The 25,598-nt window shown below is 53.9% G+C and overlaps 9 protein-coding genes across 9 annotated transcripts; all 9 read right to left on the bottom strand.

Moving 5' to 3' along the window:
- Window positions 1-415: 415 nt before the first annotated feature.
- BESB_050100 (SAG-related sequence) lies at window positions 416-880 on the bottom strand (the record flags this gene model as incomplete). Its single annotated transcript, XM_029363461.1, has 2 exons — window positions 416-492; window positions 616-880. The coding sequence occupies 2 exons, from the start codon at window positions 878-880 to the stop codon at window positions 416-418; spliced, it is 342 nt and encodes a 113-aa protein (XP_029220827.1).
- A 1,452-nt stretch (window positions 881-2,332) lies between these two features.
- BESB_050090 (SAG-related sequence) lies at window positions 2,333-3,514 on the bottom strand (the record flags this gene model as incomplete). The annotated part of the gene is made up of 1 exon (XM_029363460.1): window positions 2,333-3,514. The coding sequence occupies one exon, from the start codon at window positions 3,512-3,514 to the stop codon at window positions 2,333-2,335; it is 1,182 nt and encodes a 393-aa protein (XP_029220826.1).
- A 1,802-nt stretch (window positions 3,515-5,316) lies between these two features.
- BESB_050080 (SAG-related sequence) lies at window positions 5,317-6,090 on the bottom strand (the record flags this gene model as incomplete). Its single annotated transcript, XM_029363459.1, has 1 exon — window positions 5,317-6,090. The coding sequence occupies one exon, from the start codon at window positions 6,088-6,090 to the stop codon at window positions 5,317-5,319; it is 774 nt and encodes a 257-aa protein (XP_029220825.1).
- Window positions 6,091-8,197: 2,107 nt separating this feature from the next.
- On the bottom strand, window positions 8,198-8,599 carry BESB_050070 (SAG-related sequence; the record flags this gene model as incomplete). Its single annotated transcript, XM_029363458.1, has 1 exon — window positions 8,198-8,599. The coding sequence occupies one exon, from the start codon at window positions 8,597-8,599 to the stop codon at window positions 8,198-8,200; it is 402 nt and encodes a 133-aa protein (XP_029220824.1).
- Window positions 8,600-9,043: 444 nt separating this feature from the next.
- Window positions 9,044-11,763, bottom strand: BESB_050060 (SAG-related sequence; the record flags this gene model as incomplete). Its single annotated transcript, XM_029363457.1, has 3 exons — window positions 9,044-9,156; window positions 9,261-9,461; window positions 10,635-11,763. 3 exons carry the CDS (start codon window positions 11,761-11,763, stop codon window positions 9,044-9,046), a joined length of 1,443 nt encoding a protein of 480 aa, XP_029220823.1.
- A 2,325-nt stretch (window positions 11,764-14,088) lies between these two features.
- On the bottom strand, window positions 14,089-15,183 carry BESB_050050 (SAG-related sequence; the record flags this gene model as incomplete). The annotated part of the gene is made up of 1 exon (XM_029363456.1): window positions 14,089-15,183. One exon carries the CDS (start codon window positions 15,181-15,183, stop codon window positions 14,089-14,091), a length of 1,095 nt encoding a protein of 364 aa, XP_029220822.1.
- A 1,641-nt stretch (window positions 15,184-16,824) lies between these two features.
- On the bottom strand, window positions 16,825-17,712 carry BESB_050040 (SAG-related sequence; the record flags this gene model as incomplete). Its single annotated transcript, XM_029363455.1, has 1 exon — window positions 16,825-17,712. The coding sequence occupies one exon, from the start codon at window positions 17,710-17,712 to the stop codon at window positions 16,825-16,827; it is 888 nt and encodes a 295-aa protein (XP_029220821.1).
- Window positions 17,713-21,266: 3,554 nt separating this feature from the next.
- BESB_050030 (SAG-related sequence) lies at window positions 21,267-22,556 on the bottom strand (the record flags this gene model as incomplete). The annotated part of the gene is made up of 1 exon (XM_029363454.1): window positions 21,267-22,556. One exon carries the CDS (start codon window positions 22,554-22,556, stop codon window positions 21,267-21,269), a length of 1,290 nt encoding a protein of 429 aa, XP_029220820.1.
- Window positions 22,557-24,256: 1,700 nt separating this feature from the next.
- Window positions 24,257-25,225, bottom strand: BESB_050020 (SAG-related sequence; the record flags this gene model as incomplete). The annotated part of the gene is made up of 1 exon (XM_029363453.1): window positions 24,257-25,225. The coding sequence occupies one exon, from the start codon at window positions 25,223-25,225 to the stop codon at window positions 24,257-24,259; it is 969 nt and encodes a 322-aa protein (XP_029220819.1).
- Between the last annotated feature and the right edge of the window lie 373 nt (window positions 25,226-25,598).

Genomic DNA, 25,598 nt, shown 5'->3' with positions numbered 1-25,598 from the left:
CGTGCAACTGCCCTTCGGATCCGACTCTTTCGCACTGCATAGCGCGCACCAGGAGATTGCGGCGGATAAACACAACCTGTGCGTCCGGGGGCAGCTGGTCACGCGTTCAACGTCTTCCAAACGCCGTCCGTAGTGCTGTTCCACTGAGCGTGGCCTGGCGGGACACAACGGTGTCAGCTTTTCAAGCATAATGCACAGCAGGCGTCTGGAATTGTTTCGAATGCCGCCACCAGTTAAAGCAGAAAGGGAGTGCTAAATCGTACGCCCTCTGAATCGCACTACTCAGCCCGACCCATGGGCGTGAAGTGTCAGGACGCATCCTTTCCCTAGAGGGCATGCCCGAAAATCGCAAACTGCCTCCACCCTGCCATTCCAGACAACCGCACCACACGCAACACGCCTCCTCCAGTATCGATCACACGCTCAGGACAGAGCCCAATGCAGAAGCCACCAATCCTGCGCCTCCAATCAAGAGCAGAAGACGCGTGGATCCTGTGGAGGCAGAGGCAGGCGACAAGCTCTCCTCTCCAGTTCGTTCTACCGACAATTAAACACTGCGCACACTGGGCGCGTCCGCGTCTAGTGCAGCTTTCCTGATCGAATCCGATTCCTTACCCTTCTGACACTCAACCATGAAATTCGCCTCGTTCTGCGGAAAGTCGTCCTTCGGAACCGTGAACGTGAAACCCTTTTTCCGGTCACCAGTCCACCAGCCTCTTTTGTAGCCTGGGAGAGTAGTCGTGCAGTCGGTGTTGCAGTTTGTCCCTGTCCCCTTCGCATCGCTCACGGGGCAGAACGACTTCTGGTAGTTCGTCTGCACGATCTGGCCTTTGTCTCTACACAAGAGGGTAAAGCTGTTTTGGGAGGATGAGATCCTCATCAGCTGGTGAATGGGATTGCTCTGACTGCCGTACGCACAGATGACTTTCTGGCTCTTTGTTACTGTTTTTCTTGCCGCCACAGTACCTGTGAGCGCATTTCGTCTTGCCACTGGGTAGTGTATCGCCTTCCTTACAGCCGAGGACAAATTTTGCGACGACGAAAGGGAAGTTATCCTCCGCGATGCTCAGCGTTCTTGGTAGAGATTGGCCCCCCTTTCCTTTCTCTGCCCAGGTTACATTCCCACCGGCCGTGGCCAGCAAATTGTTGATGTAGAGTCCTGGTGTGCCCTTTTCCTCGCATTCATGAAGGTCGTCCGTATCCAGGGGGCACACCGATTTGCCTATCGGATTATTCCGAGAGGGCTTCATGTCATTTTGACATACCAGCTGCATGCCCTTTTTTTTCTCGGAAAGGGCTCGGTCTCTTCATCACTTTCTCATAGGTTATTTGGCGGAAACATGGATCCCCGTGTGCATTTTTTCACGTGGCAGAGAATCGTTGCGCTGCCTTTTCCGACCGAAGGAAATACAAATGAACACTGGGTGCGCATATGCGTGCCCCTTGACCGTGATATGCCCCTCCCCCTCCCCCCCATATCTTATAATAAAGGGGCACAGCATGGAATATCCCCGTGTTTTTCCGACGTTTCACGTGCCTGAATGTTTATGGCTCAGCGTACTGGTGGATCTCTGTGACTCTCGGCGCTTGGCATCCTACCATTCCTCCCTGGTGCAATTCGAGGGTGCCACTCTTGACACGTTTTGCTATTGCGTTGCCCTGCAAAATGGCGGTGTGCTACCCTGTTCCCGGTGTCTAAGACAGGCGCTTAGCAGGCGCAGCTCCTCGCCCGTCTTGCTATGCACTGCATATCCCTGCCTAGTTTCTAGTGAATCCCCCATATCACAGCACCTCAAGAAACGTAACGGTTCTCCAGCGCCTCCCTCCCGTGAGCGCGATGCCTCCGTTGTCAATGTGCTCTGTTTCAATTATTTAGTACAGACTGCGGTGACACGGGATCATCCTTCCAGATAGCGGCGTCAGTGACAACCCTGCCAAGAATACGCACTGCAGATGCGGTAGAATGAATAGCTTGCAACATCCATACCCGTTGAATGAATTGCATATTCAAGGTGACGTCCCCGCTCACACCGGCTGTTCAGTCGCTACACAGCGTGGGAGACGAGTCAGAAGAACAGAGCAGCATTGCCCTTTAACATGGAACGGGTCTCAGTGTGCAGCTGGATGCGACAACTTGATAGCCAAAATAACCGTGCGTGGCCAATATAGTCGAAGTACCTCCTTTCCTCGCGTCGCTCTTTCCATCAAGATATTTGCCCCGCACTCCCGTCTGGCACGCTCCTACGGTCAATGAACATTGACTCGGCTGTTGGCAATGCCTTCCGCTGGCACCTGCGACCTCTACGTCACAAGGCAAGCGTATGTACTTTTGTTAGATGTAGCCCGAACCTGCAGACGTAGCGCCTGCCAGCACGAGCAAAACGCATAGGCCAGTCGCGCCAAGAGACGCAGAAGGCGGTGAGGAGCTCGCTTTTCCAGTTCCCTCGATCGTGACATGCACGGTGCACACGCTCGGCTTGGAGGTCCCTGGTGTTCCGCTCTTCGAGCCGAGCTTGTCGGACTTTTTTTGGCATTGAATCATGAGCGTCGCCTCGTTCTCCGGAAATTTCTCTTTCGGAATCGTCAGCGTGAACGACTTGCCGTCGTCACCGCCCCACCATGCCTGTTCATACTCTGGAAGAATGGTCTTGTAGTCGCCTTTGCAAGTGGTAGCGGCCTCCATTCCATCGCCGACGGGGCAGTAAGAACTCTTGTAGTCCTTCTGCACAATTTCTCCCTTGTCTCCGCACACGAGAGCGAAGCTATTGTTTGCAGGACTGAGCGTGATTGATTGGTGTTTCTTGTTGCTCGCTTCGCCGTATGCGCAGAGGGCTTTGTGCCCTTCTGTAGCAGACTCTCTTGCTGCGAGTGCGACCGTAACTTGGCAGGTAGCCTTGTTATTGCTCGAGTCAAGGCATCCGACAACGAATTCCCCGTCGACATACGGGAATAACTGTTGAGGGATCGATAACGTCCTTGTGTTGTTTTCGCCTGCTTCTGGTGTCTCCCAGGATACTTTGGGATCGGCTTCGGAGAGGAAAGTTTGAATTTCAACCGGTTTTGTAGTACCGGCAGGGTCAACGGCGGCTCGACTATTGCCTTCGGTTTTGCACTCAAGGAGGCTCCTCGTCTCGGCGGGGCAGACAGTCGAACCCTCTAACTTATCCGGAGCATATTGCATGCTGCTTTCGCATAGCAGGTGGAAGACAGCTTTCTGCTGCGACATCGTTGTTCGAAGCGTTGCTGTCGTTTGATTTGCTTCGACCTGACAGCTGCACTTGGTCATGTTTGTCCCTTCCTCACAACGGGACCTCGTTTCCTTGAGTTCCGCTAAAGCTGGGAGTGTGTCGAGAAACACGGCATGGAAGAAAACAGAGAGGAGCACAGAGAGAGTCAACACGGATTGAGCCGCGTGCGCCCTTTGCCACATTTTTCGGTGTCCAGCGCGGCATACCTCCCTAGAAAAACCCGACGGGTTGCAGGCACACCAGCGCGCAGTTGGCAGGAGATTCATCTCGCGGCGCAGTGGTATCGACAGTAAGAACAAATGGACGAATCCTACTTAAGCGTGTGGCTCGTAGAGGGATGCTATTTATTCGGATGCATCACCATTCGGCCGAGGATACGGTCTGTGAGCCTATCACCACGTGTTCGTTAGAAGGGGATCGAGTCAGCGTTGCCAACGTTGCCAGTTGGTTTTGCTAGTGGACACAGACGAGAGAGATTTCAGCAGCCATACTCCTCTGAATGTCTCCCTCCTTTGGGAGATGCCAGAGCATGAACGGCGCCCAGCATGAGCACGCAATGCCAGCATGCACGCCAGTCCCGGAGACGGCGTGTCACCCCAATCGACCCTTGTCGGTGTCTCGATCCCTCGGGCTGAAACTGCCGCTTCAGATCCACAACTCCAGCGCACGGTCAGCTAACAGAGTGTCCGTGCCTTCCAGATACACGGGTGCATGCGCATGTGCTTGATCGACCGGCTAACCCACCTCTTGTTTCCGTCAGTGAAAATGGGACACACCTTGACAAGAAATTCTTCTAACCATTGCCTCCATATCGTAAAGCGGCGGTGATACCGTGTCAATGCGTGATCTAATGTGCAAGACGAGTGGAAACAGTTGAATGAGCTGGCCATTATACGTCGGCTCTTGATGAAGCCGCCTCCGTTGCCAGAAAACCGTTGTCGACTCCGGACTGGCAGGCGGTATAATTTCCGCTCCATGGCATACGCGGCGGACTGAAATTCCGGCAACGGTTCAGGGGGGCACGCAGGTGACCGGATCCCACTGGCCGGGGGATAGCACTGGAGCCGAAAAGTAGGGACACTTGACAGAAACGAGATAGTTTGTGCAGGCATACGACAAACGCCTTACGCAAGCATGACTGAGTGTTGCAAATGATTCAATAGAGGTATTTCTACACATGCATGCGAATCACGTTGCTATCTATTTATGTATCTATCTGTGTATCTATATATATACATATATCATGCTACCCACCGATTTACTACTCTCTGTCCGTCTACATGAATACCATATAGATTTACTTATATGTGTACACAGTTTTGAAAGCACAGATATTAGGCTTCTAAAGTGACAGCAGGCCGCACGCTGCAGCCCCCAAAACGATAGTGGCTCGATGCAAGCGCTCGCGTCCCCTCTACAAAAGGAACTTAACAGGCTCAGAAGATACCGGCGTAAGCGTTCTCGAGAACGGTTGATGGTGGATGTATTGGCAGACATGTTGAGGCAGTATGGATTTGCATTCAAATCCAAGCGCATCGTCGTTTCCAGTCCGCAGCAACGAGGCCGAGAGAAATTGAAGCCACACGTGGTGCAACGCAGAAGCGACTGCATACCAAGTGCGGACCGCGCTTGCATATCCAATGCAACTGAGGCAGAGCCAACCCCTTCTTGAGAGGCGTCATTCCGAGGCCCGGCTGGCTTCCACATTCTGGCTTATGGGGAAAGAAAGGGCTCATATGCCTGTCCTCAAACGTGATGGATGGCTGCGGTGAAATACCTTCAGGGGGGAGAAAAGGGGAACGGCGTGAATGTCGCATCCTCGCATGTCTGAGACAGTGTTAAAGGGAGCAACTCTGCGTTGAGAAGAGCATAATTCGGCTATCCGGCAGAAGTTTCCATTTGAGTCTGACGACCCGCACGATTCAACAAAACAACTAAACTTCTGTAGATTCCGATCTGTCAGCTTCTCGCCCCCCCCCCCCCGGTCGAAAAATTGTATTCCCTGCAGCGAATATTAGGATATGGCGTTGCTGCCGGCCGCGTAAGCCTGACCACGGTGCCTCCACTGTTAGAGAATGACAGCACAATGGCCGGCATCAGAATGAGTGGCTCCTGAATTGCAATTTGCTCCAGCAGGGGCAGCAAGCGCAAGCAACTCAGCCCCAATCACAAAAACCGACACCCCAGTTGCAACGGCTGGCGAAGGGAAAGATGAGCTTGGTTTTCCAACTCCTAAAATCCGCACATCCACGGTACACACACTCCCGTCCTGCAGAGCATTGGGCCTCTCCTTATCATCGCTGTTTTTTGCCTTCTGACACGGAACCATGAAGCTCCCGTCTTGCTCCGGGAATTTGTCTTCTGGAATCTTCATAGTGATCGACTTGTTATTCTCCTCAGTCCACCACCCTTCTTGGTAATCAGGGAGTATGGTCTTGTAGTCCTCCTTGCAGTTTTCGAGTGCCTCTTCCCCTTTTCCTACGGGGCAGTGGGCGACTTTGTAGCTCGCCTGGACAATCTCTCCCTTGTCTCCGCACACGAGAGTGAAGCTATTGCGGGCAGAGCTCAGCGTGACTTCCTGCTTCTTGGCGTTGCTCTCTCTACCGTAGGCGCAAATGGCCTTCTGTCCTTCTGTCGCAGAAGCCCTGGCGGCGACTTTCACATCAACCGTGCACTTTGTCTCGTTTGCACTCTGGTCCATGCATCCGACACGGAAGCTGCCGTCGACATAGGGCAGGTTTTCTTTCTTGATGGTTAAGGCCTTTGCCTGTTCACCATCGGCCTCTCTGTCTGCCCAACCCACAGTCGCGGATGACAGAACCAGGAGCGTGTTAACGTTCATACAGTCAGCGGTCTCCGTCGAAGTCTTGCACGCAGCAAGGTTGTCCGTGGTCGAAGGGCAGACAGTCGTGCCTTGCAGCTGGTTCGGCGCACATTTTAAAGGACTCTTGCAATGTATCTCCAGTTTAGTTATGGCTTCAGAGAGGGTCGCTGTCAACTTCTCCCTATTGTCAGCCGTAGCCGGGCACGTGCATACGGTCTGATTCCCTTGAAAACGCATGCAGATGCTTCTTCTGCGGTCACGAGGGATGAGTTGTCAAGCTCTGAGTTGCAAAGAATGGCCAGAGCAGTTCCTACGCACGCCACGATTTTAAACCCTATTCGATGAAGAAAACATGGTCTTCGCCGGCTTACCCTCTCATGAGCGAGTGCATAGCGTGTGTCGGCAGCTCTGCCATACAAACGGAGAGGAGGCGCCATCCTGAAGTCGGAGATACATAATTTCGTCGAAATGGATATGCCGTATGCCACAAAGCGTGGGCAGAAAGTTTCACCTCATGACACCGATAGAAAGCCCAGGAAATAACGCCCCGGATGCAAGAGACGGCGAAGATCTGGCGTATTCTATCTCGACGCATCAAAGCGGATATGACGTGGACGAGGCCGCGAGACAGCGAGCTTCACATGCGCGACGACGTTCGAGGGTTGGGACAAAAGACCACATCGCGACCATGTGAGTTTCATGGAATGGCTCCTTGCTCGGTTTTGAAAGCGGATGTGCGCCGTTTGCGCGAGAATTCAGCCGGGTCGGGTGAAGCGATTCAAATTAACAGCAAGGCCACGTCCGTCCGACGGGAGCGCTGCTCCGCTGACGGGTGCTCCAAACCCGCCACGGGTCGTGAACCCGTCTTGCCGCCTCCGGGGTCCCCTTTGCCAGTTAGTGCACACTCACCAGTGTTGCTGTGTCATCTGCCAGTCCGCCGCGGATGCATCGGTGATCGGTCTCAGACAGCGGAAACTCTGTGCTTCGGGAACGCAAAAGGAAGTGTCTAATTTTCATGGGAGAGTTTCTCCGACTCGAGCACCGAAGGGGCTCACCACACAGGTGTCTCTCGTTGGTCCTTGTTGTGCCCAGGAGCCAAAGCTGACTAATGTTCAACTTATCTTCCTTTCCGACTTAACTTTCGAGACTACCTGGACTGCGCATCCATTTTGTGTCCGCCTCGGCATCCAGAGGTGCGGCCGCTTCTCGTCTCTCAGTCGTCGCGCGGGTATTTAACAGCAGGCAACCACAACGCTTCTTTGTGTAAGTATTCCTCAGTTGTCGCCTGAGTTAGTGTGATTCTGCACGCTCATGATGGGGTCAGAGGTTCGCTGTAAGCGACTTCTGCACACATCACTCCCTGAGAAACCCGACGGAGCAGCACCGAGTCCGGGCCGTCTGAAACGTCAACAGCACCTCTCAGAGTGCTGTCCCTCTGTCGTTTTTCCACGACTGTAGCAACGTCACGTGGGCGGAAAAGACGACCAAACTTCGTGAGGTATCCCTTTGGGTTGGTGCAACTCCCACTCTGGTTTTCTTTCCTCCACGGTAAGAAGGGGAAGCGCTTTCAGCATCTCCGTGCACTCCTTTAGACAAGAGACGAATGCGAAGTTGAAATGCGACGGTGTGCACATGGGTGGAACAAAGTGTGACAAACACTGTGTTCCACCCATATGCACGCTGTAGCCGTGTGGAGAAGCAAGGAGATGCACGACGACGAAAATACGTCTCACGACCACTTCTCCCTCCCTCTGGGACTCTGGCCGGCAGTTAGCACGCGCCTCCCACATCGCATCTGCGCGAGCACACTGTGGTTCCTCGTATCGGGAGAAACTCTATAGAGGAACCCCGTCAATGGCCATGATACACATGGAACTGGGTCTCGCCCCTCTGAAAAGCCTGTATTAACGAGAAGGAGCCGAACGTCTGACAGCCCACGGGCAGCTGGACGGGACGAAATGGAAACTGCTCAAGCAAAACTGCAGCTTGGATGGTGTCGTTCCGTTTTGGCTCATACGGCAAATGCCCCAGCAGCCTGATGAGCAGCGGTCCCAGTCCGGCACTCAGAAAACTGTGCGATTCCCGCTGGCACTGCTTCTCTGCAGCCCTGCCATGAACAACCTTCTCAGCAGATGAACCTCAGGGCCAGAGGAAGAGCGACGCCCGCAACCAATGAGAGCCTGCCAGACGCAAACGTCAGCGCAGAGGCGCTAGCGGACGCTGTTCCCTCAACCGTCACAACAGCGCTGCACACACTCAGCTCTTCTGCGTCTTTGACGTTTGGCTTCGCCGGAGTTTCCTCAGTCTTCTTCTGACACTGCACCATGAGCTTCGCCCCGTTCTCAGGGAACTTGTCTTCAAGAATGGTGAGCGAGAACTCCCCTCTTCGTCTTGTCTGACCTCCACCCTTTCTCGTACCCGGGGAGAATATCTTTGTACTCTCCGCTGCATGGCGTGGCAACAGTCGTGCTTCCCTCGCTAAGGGGGCAGAAGGCGTCCACGTAGTTCGCCGGTACAATTTCGCCATTCTCCGTGCACACCAGAGTGAAGCTGTTCTGCGACGGGCTGAGCGTGATGGCCTTGTGTTCGCCGTCGCGCTCTGCTCCGGACGCACATGTGACTCTCTGAGTATCAACTGGCCTTTAGGGACACTTGCACTGTGCACTTCGTAGTGCTACTTCGTGCCTCTGCGCAGCCCACGACAAACGCCTCATCGACGAACGGCAGGTTCTCTTTCGGAGTAGCCAACAGCTTGAGGTTGTCGACAGTTGGATTCGGCGACTCCTCTTTCCAGCATGCAGTCTAAAGATTTCCCGAGAGAAGATCTCCAATTTTTATGCATGTGGCTTTGCTCCTAACTCCGAAACGTGATTCACCGTCGCATTCACATTAGTCGTCGGACTTGGCAGGACACACCTACGAACCCTTCAGCTCCTTAGGTGCGTATTTCAAATTTGTTTTGCACGTTAGTTTAAGCCCGCTCAAGGTCTCCGAATTGTCTGCCGTCAAGGATCGGCTTGCTGCCGTCCGTCGCTTCGCACGTACAGGTCGTGATACGCTGACCCTTCTCGAAGGTGGACGCTGCTGGCAACGAAGCAGAGCTGATCAATAAGGGAGATGTATTGGAAAAGTCAGCAGCGAGCCAGCAAGTAGGACGGCTATCCATACCGCGGGCGGGGAACTCGCACCATAGTTCCACCTGGTCCCCCCTGCCTGATCCGAGACGGTGTCAGAACATCGATGGCTCTCGTAGCACAAGCGCCTTGAGTGCTCTGGACCTCTCGGCGAAGCGCAGTCCGGTACAATGCGAGAAACGCGATCGCAGCTTGGAGGCTGCAGGAGCGTGAGGATAAAACCCTGTGGCACTTGGGACTCTCTATGTGGGAGCGCTACCGATACAAAAATCAAGCACTCTATGCCGCGGAGGTGCAGCACGCTTCACGCGGGGGGGGGGGGGGCGTCGCGTGACTACAGCCCGGGATATATCTCACTTTGGGAAACTAGCAAAAGAAAGACAAAGGTCAAAGAGCATTCACATCCACCAGTGTAGGAGTGTGTGCAGTTCAGCTCTGTGCCACGCTGGCGGGCAGGGTCGCCTCTCGCTCAGACAGCTCCCCCATTGTCGGGCGGGCAGAGACTAGATAGAGCCCTCTCGCGCCCAAATGCGGATTTTGAAAGCTGAGGGCGCTGGATCCAAAAGGACGACCACATCAGGACGATGCGACAGCGGTTGCCGCCGAGTCCAAACGAGGCTGGTGGTATCGTTGCGTGTGCCTCTTTCGCTGGCAGGGAGCATGCTGATAAAAACGATGCCCGCGGGCGGTATTAAGGCGGGGTCTCCACTCACGAAGAGAAGGGAGCGCTCCTTCTCCTACGTTTTCACCAAACCGGGATCTGCCATCGCTCCGACGGAAGGGCGCTGTCTTTTCAGAGCTGAGGACTTCGTCGAAGACCTCCTCGAGTCTTTGCTAGCATGCGCCTGAAAGACTTGTCTAGAGCGGCGAGGGGCTTTGAGGAAATCTGCTCTAGACAACGATAACAGTCTAAGGCATCGCCATTTCACAGTGCCGGAAGTAATTCCACGCTCACGCAGTGGATTCTGCCAGCTGACCCAGGTGAGTGAGCTGACAGAATCGTACACTCGCAACGGCTTCGGAACTACGATGTCCTCGAGGAGTCGTTGAGGAAACGCTGAGTAGAAGAACGACTGAAGAAGTGAATCGGCTGGTATCCTCGGCCTGCAGCGATAAGTCAATATCTCCTCATTACTTGATCTACATGGCGCGATAGCAGTCGAAGTCCTCTCCAGGGTCACGCGAGTGTCATGAACGATAGAGATTCAGCTGCTGCAGCAAAAATGCGCCTCTCCCATCAACCGTCTGCATGAGAGCTGAGCTTCTTACGCGCTACCTACAACCTCGAGGTAGGCAAGCGGACCCTATGCGGATCCCGCATCGGTGGCTCATATGCGTAGCGATTCAATCCAGTTTAGTTTGACCGCTGAGTGCGCGGGCGTCAAACACGCGTAGCGGACCCCGGAATAGCAACCGTAAGTACTGTACCTCCAATCAAGAGCAGCAGACCCGTGGAACCCACGGAGGAAGAGGCAGGCGATAAGCTCTCCTGTCCACTGCCTTCTACCGTCACGTCAACACTACACACACTGGGCGCCTCCGCGTCTGGTTCAGCTTTCCCGTTACCACGAGCATTACTGCTCTTCTGACATTGGATCATAAATTTCGCCTCGTTCCGCGGAAACTTGTCCTTCGGAACCGTGAACGTAAAACCCCTGGCATTGTCACCAGTCCACCAGCCTTCTTCGTATCCTGGAAGAACTGTCTTATAGTCTTCGCTGCAGTCGGTGACGGCACCCTTTGTGTCGCTTACGGGGCAGAACTTCAGCTTGTAGTTGGTCTGCACAATCTCGCCTTTGTCTCCACACAAGATGGTAAAGCTGTTGTTTGACGGGCTGAGGGCGGCGGCCTGATGTTTTGTATTACTCCCGGAGCCGTAGGCGCACGTGACTTTCTGATTTTCCGTGACTGTCGCTCTGGCGGCGACAGTCACCGTCACAGTACATTTCGTCTTCTTTTGGCGCTCGACGGCTTCTCCAGTGCAGCCAACAACGAATTTTTCGTCCACGTAAGGGAATCTCTCCTTCGGAATGCTCAAAGTCCGAGTGGTGGGTGGGTTGTTCTCGACCGCCTTCTCGTTCCAAGTTACCTTGGCAGCAGACGCAGCCAGCAAACTGTTAATATCAAGGGTTGCGGTGGGCTCGCTTGTCTCGCAGTCGAGAAGATCGGTGGTCGTTGCCGGGCAAACGAAGGTGCTTTTCAGCTCCCTTGGCGAATGCTGCAAGCTATCGTTGCAGATCAGCTCCATCTCACTCCTCTTGTCAGTAATGGTCGTAGACAGCGCCACCAGATCCTTTGACGGATCTTCCTTCGAGCAGCTGCACTGCACGCCCCCTTCGCTATCCGCGCATTTCGACTTCTGCACTTCTGCGGCAGCTGCTGCCTCAAAGGAAATCGAAGAAGGCTGGAGTAAGGTAGCACTGACTGCAACTAGCATTACTGTAACCGCTTTGAAAGAATAAGTTGACTGCCGTCGTTGGTACTGTCCTCCAGGCAAACTCTGGCACAGGCCCCGCAGCGGGGCGACTGAGCACTGCACATTCGAAGGAGACGCCATACTTCAGAAACGAAAAATCCAACGTGACCGAGAGATGAGAGTGCAGGCGGTCTGATATAAGGCCACCTGGGAAGTCTTAAGAGATGCACGCTGGGGAACTAAACCCCAGTACTGCGGGAGCGCTGCTGTTTGACCGCCGCAGCATGCAAATTCGCAGAATAGCGATCGACAAGATAACAAGGGGGCAGGCATTCAGATTTCAGGCTGGCATTAAACACAATGAAACGAAGCACCAATCTCAAGAAAACGCAGGGCGGCATTCAACTCCACACACAAAATGCACATGCGTCTGGCAAAAACGGGTTGACTCACGGAATGCTGTACTAAGCGCTGATCAAAACGAGTCTGCTCTTCCGAGGGTGTCACGCCGGTTGCTGTCGTACATGCTTGTACCTTTCCTGAAGCCAGATGACTTGAGGAGAGCTGCGGTGCGGTGTAAACGCAGCCAATTTCGTGGCAGCTGTCCACATTTGCCTGCTCCTTGACCGGGAAGCCGGCTAGGGCTTCGCGCAGCAGTGCAGCGGCCGCCCTTCACGCCAGCTCGTTTGTCTCCCTATGGGGGAGGCAGATCAAAGAGCAACATCAACGGCAGAGGTCATGTTTGTGCCTTGTGATAGTGGTGGAGCGCCTAAAATCTCTTGACGGACCCATTGATGAATGCGCCATGCAGTACAGAAATGAAGACCCCTTGTCTTGAAGTCTAACTGGAGCGTTCGCTATTGCGAGGACTGTAGTGGGGCGATACGGAGTTGCAGCCTCTGAGGCGGGATCATATATTCTGGCACAGGGCAGTCGAGCAGCTCCAGTCAGCGCAATTGGACGGTCCGCCTGGAAACATAAACTATGAACTCACGTGTATGAGACGCCAGCACAAGCTCCCCCGCCCAGAACGTGGAAACCTACTGTGCTGCATGGCGCGGCACCCGTAGTCGTGGGCTCGCCATTCCACCGACAGCGCAGTACGGGCGCGCCAAGATGCGCGCCCTGATTGTTCTTCGTTCTTCCCCCTCCTAAGCACCTGGGAGGAAGCAAATTTTAATCTGCGCCCTTTTGGTGCTGCCCTCAGCCTCCGCTCTTGAATGTTGCCTTAGTTTCCTAGCCCCTTCGTTCGTTAGACTTCAGGCAGGGACTGACCCGGCAAATCAGTCGCGCATGTAGAGGGGGAACACGCTCGTCTGCATAATCAAGAGCCGCAGTAACAGGCGTTGACAGGTCTCACTTCAATGCAGTCCGATCGGACGTGTCCCCTGCTTCATTCGCCCCCGCTGCCGCCCATCTCGCAATCCTCCCCCGCCTGCCAATGGTCTTTTTTTCTCGCGAACGTTCCGTCGGTTGTCGACGTTTGCTGCAGCACTAGACCAGGTAGCGAAAGGACTTACGCCGCACCCCAGATCCACAGGAGTCAACGGAGCATCACCCCATTCGATTCTCACAGCACGAAAAAATGGATAGGTATCCAATGATGGTGGCGACCACGCCGGGCACCCATGCATTATGTCAATGCAGCCTTCGGATAGGCCTGGAAGTGATTCGCCACACGAACCACTTTCAGCAGGACGGGAAAAAATCGCGGATCTTGTTGACTGTGGCGTTTTGTTATGATCCGCGTCCCGCAATAAGCTTCCTCCATCTCTTGCTACAAGAACCATCCATTTTCTTCCCTGTACACAACGCTTCTCTTAGTAGTGCCCCAGACGTGTACCTACGCGTCTATCCTTTTCCCGAACTGTCTGTTCAAGGCGCATCTCCCTGCGAACAGCTCTTGCGAAAAACGTCCCCTAGTGGGAACTCTTTTCAACCACGGCGACTCGGATATTTTCTGTCTCTGTTTCGCCATCCCTTTGTTCTGCGCCTCTGCCTGCTACGTCAGCGTGGAGTCTCTTTGGCGTCGCTTGACACCAGGTTGTCGTCGAGAGTTCCGCGCGGTGATACGACCCGCGATACATCACGCTCCCGTGTTGGCTCCTTTTTCGCTCGCTCTCAACTGTCTCGAAGGTTTTTCTTGCCCCAATTAGAGCTAACCGAAAGGCTCACATACCCTACAGCAGTGCAGGGCGGTACTGAGAATCTTCCGAACAGTGCCGAATAGAGTCAACACTTCGACCCCATTCTGTGAGCATCGGAGCTCACTGTCAAGGACCAAGGACGGTTTTGTTCGCCGCTGCTGCCGCGGCTGCCGGAGCATAGCGCGAGAAGTCGTAGAGTGTCGTGTCACCGCCATGTTTATGGCCCTGCTCGGAGACACCGGTGAACGACAGCGTCTCATTTTAACACACGCAAGACAGTTGTTAAGACAGGCGCAACACCGCGCCTGCCGGATCTAGTCTAGAACTCGTGGCGCAATATAGGGGGTATCCCTGTGACTCCCAACAACAAGGCGAACATACGCGTCTGAGTTGGCTGCCGGCCGGGGGTCGCTGAACTCGCTTGCTTGGAGCCTTCAATCACCACTTCAACACTACAGATACTCGCGTCTGTTGCTGCGTATTGGGGCCCTGCCTTAGCCGCTGGTGTCGCTCCCGACCGCTGGCACTGGACCATCATCGTCACCGCGTCTTCCGGAAACTTATCTTTCGGAATCGTAAGTGTGAATGACTTGGTCTTGTCCCCACTCCACCACCCATCATTGTATGCAGGAAGGATGTTGTAGTACTTTCCGGTGCAGGACGTGGCAGGAGTGTTCCCTTTGCTCACCGGACAATATGTTTGCAGAAAAGTCTTCTGCACTATCTCCCCTTTTTCTCCACACACTAGGGTGAAGCTGTTGAGAGCCGGGGTGATTGTGACAGCCTGATGCGTCGGGTTGCTCTGAGCGCCGTAAGCACATGTAACTGTCTGTGCCTCTGTCGTGCTAAGCTTGGCTGCAATCTTTACTGTCACTTGGCACTCCGTCTTGTCCCTGCCATCGTTGAGGCACCCCACAATAAACCTCTCGTCCACAAAGGGAAAATTGCCGTCGGGGATAGTTAGAGACTTGGGCGTGCCATTGGCGTTAGAGCCACCCTCCCATTGCACGACAGGGGGGGATCCGGAAAGGAGAGACTTCACCTCGATGGGAGCCTTAGGCGCATCCGTGCACTCTGTGAGCTCACTGGTGTTGTCCCGACAGACCTTGGAACTCGTCAGGTCGTCCGGAGCGTAGCGCAAAGGCTGTTGGCAGAGCAGCTGAAGCTTATTTGCATGCTGAGCGAGTGTTCTTTTAAGTGTCGGAGCGGGTGCGCTCCCTTCTGCTTGGCAGGTGCACGAGGTTCCGCTTGGGATATCAGTGCACTTGAACTTTTCCTCCTCAAGACTTGCCAGAGCTGGTGTCACGGAGGGGAGAGGCCCCTGCAGCAGCGTAACCACCGCTGCGAAGACAGTTATCCTCAACCGTCCCTTCGAAATGGAGATCGGCGCTCTTCGGTCAGAGTCTAGTTCCATAATGGCGCAGGATCTTGAGCGGACGGACCACTGCCACCCAAGCGCACTCACTACCCCTCTGTTACGCGACACGAGAAAGCGTGCTTTCACAACCGCATCTGAAAACGCTCGGGCACAGCGTGGTTTGACACCACAATCAGCTAAGCTTGCGAGGTAGCATCTTTACGGCAGAGAATCATGTGTGGTTGTTCCATGCATAGTGAGGAGGCGTACACCAGGTCCTCCTCTCTCGAAATGAGGACCCGCTAGATGGGGACCGGACAGATGTGAACTCACCAGGGGGTTGCGTACCCCGGGGGGTTACTCAAACGGGTGGGGTGACTGACCCCATCCAGACCCCTTCGGGACTGTGGGTAGTGATCATGCGGGCAGTCAGAGGGGAGGAGTGGGTACGAAGGGAGGGGAGTTGCAGGAGGGCGGCGTGATCCTTTAACATCGGTGTCCTTCCGGCTGGAAAACGGTTCGTTTATGGTGATGCAGAAAAGGGGCACAATTTGGTCCCTGGTCTTATGACGAGGCAGGTGCATCTTTCCGCCGAAAGCGTGTTTTACAAGGCACCCGCACACCGCACATCATTTCTCCGGAGAACCCCCACCCAGCCCACGCCACGGAGACTCCGTGAACTTCACGCTATCTGCAGGACCTGTCTCCAGGCACATTTGGCCAGGTTCTCTTTTCAAGACTGATGCATTTCGTCGCCTTGGTACCACTATGAGGGCAATAGGCTTCGTTCTGAAGTATAGAGAGTTAGCTGGTCCACGGAGTTTCGTCACCCGTAAAGGACGCGGAATCGTTTCAGGGGTCCCAAAATTAGCGACGGGCCGATCAGGCGATTGTGGAAAATGTCAAAACAGCCGATGAAGAGGGCTTATTCACACAGAAATGCTGCTGATTCTGGAGTTCGATCCGAATTTGATCGTGCATGTTGTGTGCGTCACTGAGAGGCGTCCTCAGGTGCACCAGGCACATGGCAGAGAGAGATGTTACTTATGGACTGTAGTCATAGGAGTAGTTCAGAATATCCGGCGTCATATTGACAGGGGAGATCCCTTTAAGGTTGCCAACTCCACCTATAAAGGGAGACACCAGCTTCGCTATACGGATGTCGTGCAATACAGGCTCCCACGCCGTAGCAGCTCCAGATCCCAGGGTCGCACGGTGGTATCGTGTGCGGAAGGTAAATCTTGTGGCAGGCGCTTCAAGAGCCGCTGCTGCGAAGCATGCAATCATTGATAACCTCGCTTGCCAGCTTGTGTGTGTCTGCGGCGAGCAAGAGTCAAGTTCCTGTGTGCATGCAAACGGTGACTTCGTGAGCCTAACCGGAAATGAAACGGGGTCCATACCGTCCCCGTTAATGAAGACGTGAGACACACATTGCCAGAAGAGGCATTGGTGCAACGGCCAAAAGTTTAGCTGCCTGTGGGTAGTCAGGACTTCGTGCAGATAGATGCAAATGCTCGCCATCCGACAGGGAATGCCGTACCAACTCGTTCACTTCGTCTACAACGGCGTCCGATCAACGGCAGGCGTGTTCCTGCGGAGCCCCGGGTTGCAGTGCGATGCGCATTGAAACAACAGCATGGCGTCTTCCAATCACCACGGCTGAATGAAGCATCTTTAGGTTCAACGCAACAATCAGGTTTATGCCAAACTGGAAAGATCCTGTACTGTAGCCAGTAGACCATTCACCCAAAGCACAAGCCGGTGACCAGCCGAGTATACGGAGAGAGAAGCAAACGACGAGCTTGGCGGTCCAGTGCCCTGGATCGTGACATGCACGCTGCACGCACTCAGCTTCCTGTTTTCTGATGTGATTTCCTTGGCCTCTGCTTTCTTGGATTTCTTTTGGCATTGAATCATGAACGTCGCCTCGCCCCTGGGGACCTTCTCTTTCGGCACCGTCAGTGTGAACGACTTGCCGTCGTCACCACTCCACCACGCCTGTTCGTATGACGGCAGAATTGTTTTATAGTCGCCTCCAAATTTTGTGACGGCCTCCTTTCCCTCACTTGGGGAGCAGTAGGACTCCTCGTAGTCTGTCTGCACAATTTGTCCCTTGTCTCCGCACACGAGGGTGAAGTTGTTGTCGACCTCGCTGACTGTCATGGATTGGACAGTGGGGTTGCTCGATTCGCCGTGGGCACAGAATACTTTTTTCCCCTCGACAAAGGTTGCCTTTGCTGCAAGTGTGAGTGTGACTTGGCAAGCAGCCGTGTTCGCACCTGAGTTCAGGCAGCCGACCACGAATTCCTCGTCAACATCCGGGAAAAACTGTTGGGGAATCGTTAAGGTCCTGCTGATGTTTTCATCTACCTTTTGTTTCTCCCAAACAATCTCGAGAGAGGTTCCGGAGAGAAGCGCCTCAATTTCCACCGGTTTTGGTGTGCCGGTAGTGTCAGCGCCTGCGGCCTTGCATTCCGCCAGGTTCTTTGTCTCTGCAGGGCAAACACTCGAACCCTGCAGACCGTCAGTTGCGTACAGGATGTTGAATCCACAGAGTAGCTGGAAGACAGATTTCTGCTGAGACATCTTTGTGCAGGCTTTTGCTACTGTTGCGGTGACTTTACTCTCACAACTGCACTTGATCTCGCCTGCAGTGTCGTCACACAGTAGTTCCACTTCATCGGATCCGCTAGGGCTGCTATTGTGGAGAGAGAAAAGAGTGAGAGATGACTGATATTAGCGCAATGAGGACCAATATAGATTGAGCCACTGACGTCCTCTGCCATAATTGCTGGGGCGCATTGTGTCGTCCTGCCCAGAAACGGTTCCGCGGGCTGAAGCCGCTCCAGCATATGGCTTGCCGAGATTTCATCGTGTGAAAAAATGGATTCGACAGTGGAAAAGCGAACCAAGACAACATTACGCAAGCGTATGCCCACAATGGCGGGGTTATTACTTCATATGGAACAGCAGATTCGATTCGGGAGTCTCGCTCTTGGCGCAGGTCACACCCTGAGGGTCGATCGGAAGACGCTCACTCAGCGTTACTACCTGGACGAGACGACGTGGATATTTCAGGCACTTAACGATCCTGGCTTGAGGCGGATTTAAGAGATGGGAGAACTCAAAAGACGCACAGTGTCTGTGACCGATTCCAGCATTCGCTCCCATCGCTGTGCCGCAATTCACCAGGACTCCAACCGCGTCGGGTTCCAACCCTCGCTCAAGAACAGCCAGCTCCGATTCTGGACCCCAGCCCGCAACTCCTCCACCACCTGATCCCTGGTTTTCCTCGTAGATGTGCACGACGTGTGAGCTGCCGATCAGCTGTGTATGAGGGCCTAACAAGATCTCTTCTATGGCACGCAAAAGGCACGAATATTCTTTTCGGTCATCCGTTGACAGTGTCTTCCACGGGGAATTAGGACACAATACTAAAAACAAACAGCACATATGTGCATCAAAGCTGGGACTCGATTATATATCTTAGATGCTATGGGCGTTGAAACTATCCCACAGTTGATCCCTGCATGAGAAATTCCAGTAGAGTCCGTCGTTTAGATAAATCGATTACTGCTAGTAAAGCTCCTTGGATGTAGTCAGCACGACCTCAGAGTACCAAAAGCCATGCGATCTATGTAGTGCCGGAGGGTGCTCCTTTCTTAGAGTGCAGCATCACGTGCGGGACGTCCTCGGACCACGCTCATGACAACAAATCTCCACCCTCACGCACCGCAGCCCCTCAAAGACAACCACGTATCTCGAATGATGTTTGTATTTGTGAGGGGTTACTAGGCAAGAGCCGGCGCTGGGACGTCCATGCAAAACGCCAGCAAACAGACATTGCTCAAAAACGCGCGCGGCGTCGAGGCGCTTGCCAGTCCGGTGCCCTCAATCGTCACGTCCACGCTACACACGCTTGACTCTGTCACAGCCTCTATAGAATTCAGACTGCCTCTCTTCTCGGAAGACTTCTGACACTGAGTCATTAGCTTGCCGTGGCTCTCGGGGAACTTGTCTTTCGGAATCGTAAGGGTGAAGGCGTCACTCCACCAGCGCTCTTTGTAACCTGGAAGAATAATAAGCACCCTGAAGTGTGCACCGGACGAGCTGCAAGACTCAAAGGTCTGCCCTGTAGGCACCAACGACGTTTGCACATGCAAGCCGACGCGCAACTACGCTGGATGTAGTGACGACCACCACTTGTCTCACACGAGGGTTAAAGAACGCCCTGTCGGGCCTGCTTCGGCTAGCGAACGCCACGAGGCACGAGGGTGGACGACGCTCAGCAGGCAGACGCGCCACTGTTGTCGATGCTTGATGAAATAACAGACACTGTTGCGACGCACATTTTAGTCTGGTATCCACCTCATCCTTCCGGACGAACCGTATTCGAGACACACTGTCACGCATTACGCGCCTATGGTGACGAGGTCGGCGTCTCGAGGAAGAAAAGAAAATGTTACACTAGCGTTAGAGGACTGGCCGCCAGCTCCGATGTGCCGAAGACTTAACGGGGTGGTGGTGTCCGGTCGTTTAACAACAGGGACACTGAATTGCAGGTTGTTGTAAAAGGAACTGGAATGAGATACTGGAATGAGTATTGCAGAATGCACTATTCATGTCCACATTCCTCACCGACAAGACATACCGTCTTTCTACTCGGCGCGCGATGTGTGCAGTTTCGCTCTGCAGCGCATGCGGAGAGGACGTTCCTGCTGTCTACGAAATGATCCGAGTGGGTTGGTACTTACGTTACCGGGAAAGTGCGTAGTCGAACAAACGCTGTTTCACTGCTTTGCGTTGCTCGGTGGTGTCCCGCGAGTCTCGCTGCATCGCTAGGGAGCCTTGTCACGTTTGCGCCGGTATTGTGAGCCGGAGTCCCGTTACTGCACCCGAGTTCTTGTGGACAACCTTCAGCTAAATGTGGCAGCGTCAAGCCACTCTTAAGTACCCAGAGAGCTATGCCAGTACTCCGGCATCAGCACGGCTTCTTTCCTGGCCTCAGTTTTTTCTATTCGATACCCTTGCTCCAGCGGTTACGTCAATCTGGATCACAGGCGCTCATGCGGAGAAAGAAAACGAATCGTCTCACAGAGCATGACACTGAGAAAGCCTGGGCCTAGGGTGACGAGCAAGTGGCGAGGTGGCAAAACTGCATCTCCACGACTGGCATCAACTCAAGCTGCTATCCCCCAGAGGGTAGTCATCAAACATGAGAATGGATATACAAGCATTGACGGCTAGAAATCTTCAGAGCAGCATTGCGGCCCTGCTGAACATCTAAACCATTTGGAATGGGTATCGTGAAGTGATGCTGCACGGCGTTACCCGCAGAGGCGCGTAGTTTCAGGGCCACCGGCGTTTTTCGTTTTACTCTTGTTAATTCATCCTGGGACGCTCACTGCCCCGCGTTCGTTAGGACAGATACTGACAGCAGTAGTTTTATTTGGCTACGCGCACCCCCGGACAACCAGGAAGACTAAAAGGAATGGTCATTCTACCAGAAAATGGCAGGGCAAAGGCCCCATCGCTTTCTGTGGCGGGAAGAAAGAGTTGAATGATCCCGCTTATCGGCGGGGCGGGGGGGGGGGGGGGGGGGTCGTGTAAGACACTAGAGTGTCCTGCAGATGCATGAAGCAAATCACTTGCCAAGAGGCAGCACGGCTATTTGGAGGCGCTGACCGGCTAAATCTGAAAAGCACCGCAAATAGCCAGTGGTACCTCAGCTGCGTCCGCACAGTGGGCGAACAGGGCAGATAGGAAAACAGTGCGCTCGCCTACACGGTTGCAAGGACATCTGCAGAAGAGAGAATTTCTCCTTATCTGATTGATCAAGGGATGCCTTCTCGTCGCTTGCTGCTGCATCGCGTCTGGTGTTATTTTTAGTTCGAACGTGACTACCATTCCAGCCAACTACAACCACTAGATCAACGATTTCCTGAGGAGCGTTCAGCGAATTGTCAGAGCAGGTAGAGCTCTGTTAGAGCAATGACGAACTCCATAGGGAGCCTCGCAAATCCCGGAAGGTGCGCTCGGTTAAGTGTTGTGACGCACAAGACCATTCAGCTGCCCAGTTTTTCGCGCCACATGTACTAGATTGAGGAGTGATTCACATCTGTCGGCTAAGCACAGATCCTTCAAATAAGGGAACCCAGCCACGGGAGTATCCCAGATCCCAGCAAAAAAGCACCCGTGGCAGCAGCGGCCACAGACGGGCGCACCGAGTTTGATTTCTCTCCGCGTTCGATCGTCACATCAACGCTGCAGACTCGGGACTGTGGTTCGTCCTTCGCGGCTTTCTCTGCCTCGGTTATCTGTGGTTTTTGCTGGCACTGGATCATAAGGCTCGTCTCATTCGCAGGGAACATGTCTTTCGGAATTGTGAGTGTGAAGGATCTGTCAGCCTCGCTGGTCCACCACCCTTGTTGATAACCAGGGAAAATAGTCTTGTACTTCTCACTGCACGATGGGACAGCAACGTTCTCTTTGCTCACGGGGCAATATGTCTCCTTGTAGTTCTTCTGCACCAGCGCTCCCTTCTCACCACAATCCAAGGTGAATGTGTTTTGTGAGGGGCTAAGTCTAATGATCTGACGCCTTTTGTTGCTGTCCTTGCCGTATGCGCAGGCGATCTTGTTGTTCGTTGTCGCGGTTGCTCGCGCTGCTACCGTGACAGCCACTTTGCATTGTGTCTCCTCACCAAGTGCGCATCCCACAGCGAAGGTTCCGTCAACGTACGGGAGAATTTCTGGAGGGACAATCAGGATCTTGGATGTAGCTGCGTCTTTGGTTTCTTTGTCATCCGTCCACTGGATCTTATGGTCTCCGTTGAGGAGCGTGTTGAGATCCATGTAGTGGTCCTTCTCAGCGCCGGCCTTGCACGACGAAATGTTTTCCACCGTCATTGGACAAACCGTCGAATTCTTCAGGCCGTTTGGAGCGAGTTGCATGCTGCTTTGGCAGTTCACCTGGAGTTCATTTGTCTCCGCGGAGATGGTGGCCATATGTGTTCCACTGGTTTTATTTTCACAAGAACATACAGTCCTGTTTCCATTCGGCTTACAGATGTTCAGCTGCTCTTCCCCGAATACTCCACTAACCGGAAAAGGCGAATAGAGGCACACCATGAGCACACTAGCAAAGAGCGCCACCACTGCGATTCCCGAACCAGAAGCACTAAAAGACTTCTGCTCTTGTCCTCGTTTCGGAATTCCCTGCTTGCTCGTCAGTGAGCGTCTGTATTGAAGAGGGCGGAGAGGTGCCATCTTGCAACTAAATGGGTTTTCCGAATAGATAATGTGCACAGCTGTCGGTAACACAGACGGAGTGAAGTGCGTCACAGACCCTTTGGGGCGGCTCAGGGCAGCGAAGCGAGCTGTACTTTTTGTGTAGAGGACAGGACGCATCAAGTACCCTTGGAGCGGCATAATGCGGCGGGGGCGAAGAGCCACGCGTCTTACGAAATGACCCTGGTTGTTGGAAGTCGCTCAACCTTGTATGGCTACACAACCCATGGACCAGAAAGCGGGAAGCGCGGCGACCGGATGCGCCCTTCCCTACGACGTGGGAATCCGTTCCCGCGCCAGAGGAAACTGCCTATCCAAGACAGCGCCCCTTGTGCAGCCGGCGGCAGGGGGGCGGCCTGGCATCGGGCTCACTCCTGCGGCGGTAAACCTCGCTTTGTGTCTTGTGCGCCGACAAAGGCGAGCTGACACCCCGGCCTGGAGCTGACCCTATGCTAGCCGTTGCTAGAGAAAGCGAACAGCATGGCTGGCTTTTCGCCGTAGATGTGAAGGCATAATGTATAGAATCCACATTGCACCCGAGTGCGATACACTAGGTGGCACGAGCTCGACTGCAAGGTCCATGTAGCAGGATTTCTTTGAAACGAGGTCGCATAGGCTTTGTCAGACTCCCCCTCATTCCACTGTAGAGCTCTAGCAGTTCAAATGTTGGTCATCAAATGTGCTATGCATCTGGCAGCCAAGCATGCAGACAACTCAATAGGTTGTTTGCCCATGACGTGCAAACTTTCCCCGTCTCGGGTGGGCACCAGAGACCTGGCACAACTGCACACTCTTTTCTACTAGCGACCTTGCTCATCATTTGACCAAAAGCAGACTTTTCTTACCACCGTCCCACACTGTTGTTCCTAGCGAGCTACTGAGGGGGGGGGGGCGCAGCCTTCCAGTGGCCGCTGAACGAGTAAATGTGGCATCAGCCGCTTCTTTGACCACTATAGTGGTACCGCTCTTTTTTGCGATTAAGACCAACGGCGGATAAACCCTCCAGCCGCGCTCTAAGAACCTCAGTGGCTCAGGCAACCAGGCGAGGAAGCCGTGTGCTTCAGTAGGGGACCACGTTCACTAGCACTACTCGCTCTTTCACCCCCCGAGTTCGTTAGTACGTCGTGGCTATCTAGTCTCCAGCCAGACAGTCTAGCTGGAAGCCGCTGCAGCCCTCCGGCATCCGGTGGGCGCCAGAACTGCAGGTCCGTCCCTCAAGTCGTGTTCGAGCTCGTCTGCGCCGCAGCCTGCCGGCTTATCTCTCTCCAACCAAGCTGTCTTGTAAGATAGCACTAACGGCCTGCGAAGCCGGCAGGCAGCTGAAGGCTTGGTGAAGTTCTACCTACAATACGAGGCACACTGCTCCAACGGCCATGGCAAAGAGAAGGCATAACACAATCGAAAAGGGGGTTCAGGCATGCAATACACATGCCACGCAAACCGGTGCATGAAATTTCCCTTCCACCCGAGTTTTTCTGTTGGGAAACCGTGACTTACTAAACTGCCGTAGGGGAAGAAGCCAATATGTGGAGGTGCAGTGCGCTGCGTCCCCTCTCCACACAGTCAACGACACACTGCTCGCAGCAAAGGAGTCAATAACACCCCTGTCCCGTCCCCCAAACACAGAAATGCCTCCAGGAGTCCTCAATGCATCGCAGGACGACTCCCCGTATCAGCTAACCCACGACGATTCGAGCGTCATCGAGGCAGTCTCCTTCTCGACTCCCTGATTGGACCTTCACACCAAATGACTGTCAATGTCTGCAGCATATCAACAGCCCCGCGTAACATACTCACAATCAAGGACGAGACAGTTCCCTACGCCCTGTTGGGTAGGTGTCCTATTCAACAAGCGATGACAAAATTGCCACAACCCCAGACACTCCCAGCCCGAACAGACCTGCGACATGCACAGGCGGAGAGAACGCACTGCTTGATCCAATTCCCTGAATCGTTACATCGACGCTGCAGACAGTCGGACTGGGTGCGGCTGGCGCGGCTTTCGCCGTTTCGCCGGCCTCTACCCTCTTCTGGCACTGGACCGTCATTTTTGCGTCGTTCTCCGGAAACGCATCCTTCGGAATTGTCAGCGTGAAGGATTGTTTCTCGTCGCCAGTCCACCAGTTATGCTCATAAGCAGGGAGTATTGGCTTGTAGCCTTTAGTGCATTCTGTCACAGCCTCTTTCCCTTCTGTCACGGGGCAGTAGGTTTCCTTGTAGTTCTTCTGCACAATCTCGCCTTTCTCACCACACACCAGCGTGAAGCTGTTCTCCGACGGGCTGAGCGTCATTGTCTGATGTTCCTGGTTGCTGTCCGTGCCGTACGCACATATCACTTTTCGATCCTGAGTCGTCGTTGCTCTCGCTTTGACAACCACATTCACCCGACATTTTTCCGTGTCGTTGCTTTCTATGCACCCGACCGAGAAGATACCGTCGACATAAGGGAAGTTTTCTTGTGGTACACCTAAGACTTTGGACTTATCTTGGGGTGGGCTGGCATTGCCAGTCTTCCACTGCACCGTTTCGGCGGCTCCTTCAAGCAGTTGTTTGACATCCAAGCAGGTATTCGTGCCCCTGGTGTCACCCTTGCAGGAGGAGAGGTTTCCAACGGCTGCCGGACAAACTGTCGATCCTTGTAGATCATTAGGCGCACATTTCATGTCACTCTTGCAGTACATTTCGAACTCGTTGTCAGTCTGAGAAAGCGATACGGTCTTCGGCTCTGTGTTTCCATCACCGGTCTCGCAGGTGCACTTTGTCCGATTCTCTGCCGTTTCGCAAGAGATGTTTACGCCTTCCTGAGCCATGGAGCCCACTCCCGAAAGCAGTGGATGGTATAACAGAAGAGCCACACTTACAAGCAACAGCGGTGCTGCTAGCGGTGTGCATGACGTAAGAAGGCATCTGCGATGATTTCCTCCCTGCGGAGCTCGGGCGAATTTCGGAGTTTGGATCTCCATTGCTACAAAAATGCAGCGGCTGCAGTCTACTGTGGATCGCGAGCAACACAGCGGTAATCACAGATGGCTGTCAAAAAAATGGTAGGTGTTACCTCCCTCATTAAGATGCAGTGCTTGAGCGCCCGCAAGATACACACGCCAACGCTGTTGGGAACGCCGTGGAACCCCCTTCAAAACCTTCGTTAGAAAAGATCAACTCATGACCTTGTCTTCGCCACCT

Source organism: Besnoitia besnoiti, chromosome III (assembly GCF_002563875.1).
Source record: "Besnoitia besnoiti strain Bb-Ger1 chromosome III, whole genome shotgun sequence".
Taxonomy (NCBI): domain Eukaryota; phylum Apicomplexa; class Conoidasida; order Eucoccidiorida; family Sarcocystidae; genus Besnoitia; species Besnoitia besnoiti.
The sequence above is the reverse complement of the archived record's forward strand: the minus strand, read 5'-3'. Positions and strand labels throughout refer to the sequence as shown.